Here is an 8,145-nt window from a genome sequence, read left to right on the forward strand (position 1 = left end):
CTCGGCCTTGATTTCTTCGATGTCAGGGCTGATCCCTCCGTCTTCTTGTTTGATGTCAGGGCTGATCTCTCCTTCCCATTCTTTAATCCCTTGCATCTTCTCCTTAAGGCTGAGAGATCTCTGTTTGCATGGTTGACCGTTCCTCTTGAAATGCTTTGATTTCACCTAAATACGTGTCTTCTTGCCATACCAGTATGTCCTTGATCACTTTCAACCTGTCCTTCGATAAATCCCCTAGCACACTCTTCTCCTTCTGTCCTGAACTGTGTTTTTCCATCTTATCTATTGTCGGTCAACTTGCCATACAAGCCCTCCCATTTGGATGATCGGGTAGGTGTAGGTGCCATTGTACTCAAAAAGAGGAGGCGGATGATGGCGTTGAAGCTCAGAGTGGTAGCTCTTCTGTAGAGAGTGCAAACGAGAGAGAGAGAGAGAGGAGGGGGGGGGGGGGGGGGGGGGGGGGGGGGGGGTATGATGCTGCCTCCTGGGGGCCTAAGAGAAAATTATGTTTGCTACCTTGGGGGCCTGAGGAAGGGTGGGTGGGATACCGGAGGCAGAGGGGCAGGCCCCAAGTGCGGAAGGCACTAAATACAACAACGAAACGGGAGGCGCAGAGGGAGGGTGCGTGGGTTGTGGGATACGGGAGGCGGAGAGAGAAAGTGACGAAATCAGGGCGAGGGACGTGCAGGTAGCGAAGAGAGAAAGAAAGAGAAAGCGCTGGCAAAGAGAGAGAAAGTGGCAAGTTAGAGTTAGCGCACAGATGATAGGCATGATGGGCAACATAAATGAGAGGAGGGAGGGAGGAAAGGGGGGCAACAGGCAGGCTTAGGGGAGGAGGGGGCAATGGCCAACAAGGGTAGGGCGATTTGCGCGGGCGGGCGGGCGAGGATCCATTTTGCTTGTTTGAATTTGATACCATGTGAGATAGCGTATAAAAGTGGGGGTGAGAAAACAAATTACTACCTTTTAACAATATCTTGCATAGTACAAATTAGTAACCCATCGATGCTTCCGTGTTAATGTAAATGCATGAAGTGGAAAATTTAATGGAGTGTGAACAACTTAAAGAAATTGAATGGTTGAAAAAATAAAATTTCAAAGGTATTACTCTTTATCATCGGGCGGTAGCTCAGTTGCTAAGGTGTTTCGTTGTCAAAACCTAGGTTATGGGTTCGAACCCTGCTGGCTACCTTGATTGATGTGCCTTTCCCCTAATTTGTGGGATAAGGGGGGTCCCATGGGTACTAAGCCCGTCTCTTCTCTAATGCCAAACTTTTAAATAAAAAGGTATTACTCTTAACTAGACAATAAAAGACTTTCTTGCAAACTCTTCCTACTAAAACTTGATAAAAATTCATTATTAGTCTCGTGTTCATTATATTAGCTCTAATAAGTTTCTATAAGGTTAATATTACTTTTATAATGCATGGAATACAACGCTGAAAGATCTTAGTGTGTTCTCTTGCAATGCACTTTTAATGTCACAATTGTAACAATGGGTATCCAAGCTTATTAAATATATGCAATAAAAGCAAACACTTGTGATGTACATTGCCCAGATTAGCAATAGATAGTGAATAAGGCACATTAAACCTCACCTCCTGATCTTCCTCTTCATCCTCCACCGACCCCCTCCTCCTCCTCTAGCAACATGTCCTCCTCCTTCGTCTACCCCAATATGCACCAACACCACTTCGTCCTCTCATGGTATCCTAGCACCCATCACAATAGCCATCTCCTTACAAATGTGATGAGAGAGAAAGAGAGGGATGGGGTGCATGCTGTGTGAAAATATGCCCAAACATAATATTTTATCCAGCCCAAAAGGGGTTTTATTTGGGCATTTTTTGTCTTGCTGTTGGCCAATAGCTTTCCTTGGCTGACCAACAGCCCAACAACATATATATAAATGCATCATAAATCAGTAACAACAACACAACATAATTGTCATAAATCTACTACTGCCCCGACGCTTCTTCATCATCACTTTTTGCTCACTGCTACCATTGGCCTCCTCTAGATCTGCAGCACAGCACCCTGTACCTGCAGTCGCTCGACGGTATCCTTCTTTGGGTCAACAACACCCGTGCTTCTTCTTCTCAGGGGAGCAGTGCTACATGCCTACCTCTGGAGCAGCCTGTGCCTTCATCATATCAACATTTTTTGCTGATTGTAGCATATCTTGGGACAATAACCCACTCTCTACTCCATCACATCTGCGTTTTTTCTCCTACAGCTCACCTTTGGAGGACAACATCCCAACTCTCTGCTTCATCATCAGTTCACATCATTGGGATAGCAACCCTCTCTGCTCATTAGTTCACATCGTTAGGATAGTAGCCCTTTCTGCTCATCATCATCATTCGACATCGGGATGGTAGCTCTCTCTGCCCATTCGATACTGATCACCTCACGGAGTGCCTTTGCCTCACATCGATGCGAACCTTTGTCATCGACCATACTTCAGCTCCGACCTCATATTTTCTTCTTTGCCAGTCCTCTACTCAGAGTCACCTCACGTTAGAGGGCTTCTTGTACTGGATTTCATTCACCATTTCATGCTGTGTTGATTTGCTCTGATCTCTTGCACATCTAGTCCTTTTGTCCTTTTGCCCTCACATGGTATCAGAGCTAATGAGAAAAGGGATTGAAGAACTCGAGAGAGCACATAGCATGGATCATCTACCCATGATTCTAGAGGACCAGCCTTTGTCTTCAGATATTGATTCTCCTTACTCAGATCTGGACCACATGGAGGACATGATTTCTTTCTCATTGGAGAGCCCTATTCCAGGTCTTTCATTGGGAGATGACCAGGTATATAGAAATCACATAGAGTGGATTTTGACCATATGTGGATCACATGGACTTTAAGAGAACACCAAGAGAAGATTGAGCATGTGTATGACATCATACATGGCCATTATGTGGACTTTCTCTACCATGCATACACACAAAGTACTTATCCCCAAAATGTATGTGAAAATTATATAAGAACACTCATCATATGCAGTAGAGCAATACAAAAGCTTGGGAGGTTGAGAAATAATGAGTATAAGTCAAGATGGAGCTTTATCATTGATTGCTATGCACTGATCGCTAAGCTCTATTGCTACGAAGTAAAACCAAAAAAATGAAAAAGTTCACATTTACACCCTATTTTGGTAGGTTGATCGTCCACAACAAACCCGATCATTATTGTTCCAATCTTATCATCCTAATTTACCATAATCCTAATCAAAAGTATGACTTGACCTACATGTATGTATGTATGTATGTCCATGATCTATGACATCACGCATGGCCATGATATCATGCATGCTCATGGTGCATGTATGTCCATGCCATGTCACATGGTAACATAGAATCATCACATGGACACATTAAGTGCCACATCATTAGAGTAGTTCACATAAGTAAAAATCATAGAACCAAAGCTCACCAAAATGAAAAAAGCTCGCTGAAAAATGCTTGCAAAAATAAAATTGACCTTCACTTGGTATGTCATACAATTTATTTTGCACGTGTACAACTTTCTTTGTACAATTCAAATAGAGCCAAGGTAGTGCATGAATTTCATTTTTTATGTCATAATGATACTATCTATGTGTTTACACAATTCAAAAGATACTTTGGCCATTTATAATTTTACATCGATGTGTACACATAATTATAGAAAAAGAGACTCAAAAATATAAAAAATATTTGAGAGATCTTTAATGATTAGATACATTTCAATGATTGGATACATTTCAAAAGCATTTAAAATAAAATTTTGAAGTACAAGAGATTTAGTCTTAAACCAATCCAATTAATGCACTTGAGAATAGGGAGATTTCTCAACGATAGTGCATTAAACAATCCAAGGTCCCAAGTTTATGCTCACATAACTTAATCGATACTCAAGGTAGGGTTGCTAGCCTACGATGCAAAGAATCCTTATACATAACTCCTGGTGACGAATCCATCGATTGAGGAGATGAATGTGCTAATTTACATTAAGGATATGTGGTCGAATCCAATTATATCACCTTCACTAATGAAAACCTCCGATAATTTGTAAGGGAGAAACTTAAGTTATTTTGGGATAATCCCTAGACAACATGAAGAATTAGAGTTAAGAGAAGATGTTATTTCAAGGAACCTTACAATTGGTTTACAACCAACTAAGAGTAGGGGTCTAAGTAGAACTACCACCTTTAATTTAAGCCTTTTGTAAATAGATCCTGAGTAGCCTACTACATAGCCTCATCGACAAGCAACCACAAAATAAGCTCCATTGACATCAAAGATTCATAGAACAAGATTTTAGAACATCACTAGTTAACCGTTATGTACATATATCAAAAACAAAAATAGTTAGAAGAAAGAGCTTGATGTCATCTAGTCAAATAGAGTGAGAGCATTCAAACTAGTCTCTGAAGAAAGGGCTTGATGTCATCTAGTAAAATAGAGTGAGAGCATTCAAACTATAATTTAGAGATGTGTTTATCTTTGAACCAATGGTTAATTAGAAAATCAATGAATCCTTGAAAGGAAAAACACCATCCAAAGAAATAGCTTATGGAGAACCTCATGTGGACATTATGAAACAAGACACAAGGAGAAAAGGCTAGAAACCCAATTTAGGGGAAAAACATTGACTGTAATAGACTCATTTTTAGAGCCACTAATGGGTCTAGGACAAGACAACTCATTATTCCGTTGGATTTATTTTTAATTATTTATTGATGAAATATATTCCATAAAAAATTTAATGTATTATATATTAAATGCTCATCTTTATCGCATGGGTAAAGGAATGGAGAGGGTAGTTGAATATAATGTTTTAGTAGTTAAATATTTGGCACTAGGTCAAGATAGTATGTTATTTCATTGACCTCATTTGTATTATACTCATGAGATACTTTACAAAATATATATTATTGAATTATTTGTTGCATGCTCACAGCTACCACATGCACAAGAAATGTGGACGGACATAGTGTAATAATTTATGTGAAAGTATGCAAGGGTTAAATGGATTACAAGATACCTATTTAAATAGATCCATATGAATGTAGAGTTTTAGCAAACTAAAAACTTGTCATTATAGTACAAGATAACAACTTTGCAAAAACAACGATGGCATGACTTAGAATAGTGGATTTCATAAGTGAAACTTTGACAAGTACATTTTTAGGAAAGTAGTAATGGAACAAAAATGGCTCCTTGTGTGAAAAAAGCTCATAGAAATGTTTAGCATAAAGGAGCAAACAATTATGTTGATGTCAAGGACATTCTAGAAACTCTAATGAAAAATTCCTCCTTACTTCATTGATCAAATGACCACTTCGAGAAACACCCTTCATTTGAAAGATCTCCAAGCTTTAAGATAACAATTCACTACTCATAACCATTATTGGACGAATTTCACACCACCATGTGCGCTACCAATTGATTGAGAATAATTTGCACCATATGTTACTTTTCACATAAGAAATTGGAAAAGTGAACCTTGTCAAGTAAATGTTTAGTCCAATTCATGCACATAAAAGCATTCACATTGCACATAATAATCCATCTTTGTTTTGCAAATGTAAGTACCCCATCATCCGCAAGTAATATTTTATTGCGTAGTGGTGTTCTAAAAATAAAGTTTATGCTTTATGCCATCATTACATAAGCACACAAGCATGCATAAGATGTCAAATTTCAACTAGACTAAGTCAATAATTTAATGAAGCAGGATGTTAAATCAAACAAATGTAATCAAATGCAGAGAGGGTCAACTATCAAGTGTTGGAAGGGTAAAGGATCAAGCTTAGCACATACATCAATGCCACCATGATGAGTGGGAAATAGACATAATAATCCATCTTTGTATTGGCAAATGTAAGTACTCCATCATCCATAAAGAACATTTCATTGCATAGAGGTGCACTAAAAATCTAGCTTAACACGAATGCCATCATTACATAAGCACGTAAGCATATATAAAATCTCAAATTTCAACTAGACTAAGTCAATATTTTAAGCCAATAGAATGTTAAATCAAACAAATGTTAATCATGAGGGGCAAAGGAAGAAAGGGTCGGCTATCAGACGTTGGAGGGATAAAGGATCAAGTTTAGCACATACATCGATGCCACCATGATGACCAGGAAATAGACATATCTCACCACCATTACCGCCGACACGGATAGGCCGTGCACAAACAGGTGGGCCCCACCCAAAATCAACAAGGTAGGTAGGGAAGCGAGGAGAACTAGCAACATTCATGGTAATGCCAGGGAACCAAAAGGAACCGAGTTGGAAGCGAGTATCATGGAGCTCAAGCCAATGGATGGTGCCATGTAGGATGTTGGGATGGGTGCACTCATCCACCGCGGCAACAATGCGTGCCAATGTGGCGGCAAATTTCTCCTTAAGTAGCGTTCCAGGTGTCGCATATGCAGCTGTCCACGTGATGGCATTGCCAAAATAACTTTCTGGCACTGGTGGGGGATTATTAGGCCTAGGACGACGCCAATCTGCAAGTACCACAAAGCTTAGCTTTGTGTCATGTGGTAGACATCTAGCAAGGGTCACACGTCGCCAACAATGGACCATCAATGCCTCTAATGAGCTAGTTGACCGCTTTGGGCCTTCGTCTTCACTCTTTGCATTTACTCCCATTTCCTTCAACTTCCTCATAGCCTCACTAGTGAAGTGGAACACTTTGTCAACAAGTGAGTCAGTTCCCTCAATTGACATGGGTGTGAGCTCAAAGGGGATCAATTTGGCAGCTTCATGTGAAACCTTCTCCGGTTTGAATGTTGTCCTGGTGTGAATGGGGGGCTTTGATAGCGGCAATCCACGTGCACATTCACTCCATGAGGTCAAGAAATGCCATAGAGAGGGCCCATCCATCAGAACGTGGCTATGGCTAACGGCCAAGGAAATTCCTCCTCCCAAAAATTGAGTGATCTGCAAAGGTTAATCAAGAGTTCATTCTATTAAGTGCTAAACAAGTGCGCTTAAGCCAATGGGCGTGTAACCTAGGGTTCTATTAAGTGCTAAACAAGTGCGCTTAAGCCAATGGGCGTGTAACCTAGGGGTCCTGGGAAGGGGAAAGTCCCAAGTTCACATCCTTGCAGGCTGCATGACAGTATCAGAGCCATTTGCGACCATAATTGTACCGCCACTAGGCATAAGACCAAGCTGCTTTCTGATGGGCACTCAAGTTCCTACTAAGGAAGGATCTACTCAAGGGAAAAAAAATGGCTAATCAGTTGATTAAGTATACAAATGAAGAGTTTAGGAATTGACGTACCTGTACCGACATAAGAGGCACCTCTGGCAGATCCGAGCGCCTCAAGTAGCCAAACTGTGCTAATTGCCCAAAGAACGGCTTGAAATCAAAATCATCCCCCATGTCTTCAAAGGAGGCGTCAATTTTGGCCTGCACAAACTCCACGCCTTCGTCATTGCAGTCGATCCCATATCTCCCATCCTCCCCCTTGGCAAGTCTCCCTGCTACCGGGAAAAAATGCACTAATACTTCGCCTAAGCTGTGCTTAAGCTTAGCAACAACTTCAGAGAATTCAGAGGACCCGATTTCAAAGAAGACGACTCTGAGGTTGTAGTGGATGTCTCGCCACTGAAGATCTAAGCTAGAGAGGTACATAAGGTGCCTGGCAGTGGGCGTGGTGGGTACAACAGCAGAAGACTGCAGCAAGGTCACGCGATGCGCTGCCATGATGGTAAAGTGGGGGGGGTGGGGGGGGGTCTAGTGAGGGATGGGGATCAGTAGAGAAGGTGGCAAATGAAATCGGATATGGTTGGACTGAGGCAAGGAAGGAACCTGCGTTTATCGTTCACTTGTCCATCGACATCCGCGAATATAACTATACAATAGCTGTAGCTACAATTTAATTATGTATTACTATTATTATTATGCTGTAGATTTGGTGCAGATTGGAATCGAGCTCATAAGATGCCACAATCAATCGTGTATGGCTGCCACACGGGAGACTCGTGACTTCGAAGAAACGACAATTTCCCCGACTTCGTCTTGTTTTTTTCCTGCTTTTCAAAGCTTTTTTTTATTATTTTACAAATACGGAGCTAACTATTTTGAGTGGCGGCATCATTATACATTTAAGCCATAAAACTGTGCTAATC

The 8,145-nt window shown here is 40.9% G+C and overlaps 1 protein-coding gene across 1 annotated transcript; it reads right to left on the minus strand.

Moving 5' to 3' along the window:
- Positions 1-5,214: 5,214 nt before the first annotated feature.
- LOC147625267 (shikimate O-hydroxycinnamoyltransferase-like) lies at positions 5,215-7,861 on the minus strand. Its single transcript, XM_086818572.1, has 2 exons — positions 7,295-7,861; positions 5,215-6,948 (listed from the first exon to the last, which is right to left on the minus strand). The coding sequence occupies exons 1-2, from the start codon at positions 7,718-7,720 to the stop codon at positions 6,049-6,051; spliced, it is 1,326 nt and encodes a 441-aa protein (XP_086674698.1). The 5' UTR covers positions 7,721-7,861; the 3' UTR covers positions 5,215-6,048.
- Between the last annotated feature and the right edge of the window lie 284 nt (positions 7,862-8,145).

This window comes from Cibotium barometz, chromosome 24, assembly GCF_041138505.1.
Source record: "Cibotium barometz isolate CiBa-2024 chromosome 24, ASM4113850v1, whole genome shotgun sequence".
Classification (NCBI taxonomy): domain Eukaryota; kingdom Viridiplantae; phylum Streptophyta; class Polypodiopsida; order Cyatheales; family Cibotiaceae; genus Cibotium; species Cibotium barometz.

What these genes read in the sequence shown, in the direction of transcription:
- LOC147625267 (XM_086818572.1), bottom strand. Translation starts at nt 7,720, where the DNA reads ATGGCAGCGCATCGCGTGACCTTGCTGCAGTCTTCTGCTGTTGTACCC. An exon ending in TGCCTCTTATGTCGGTACAG is followed by an intron (nt 6,949 to 7,294) that starts GTACGTCAATTC and finishes TAACCTTTGCAG; the next exon opens with ATCACTCAATTTTTGGGAGG.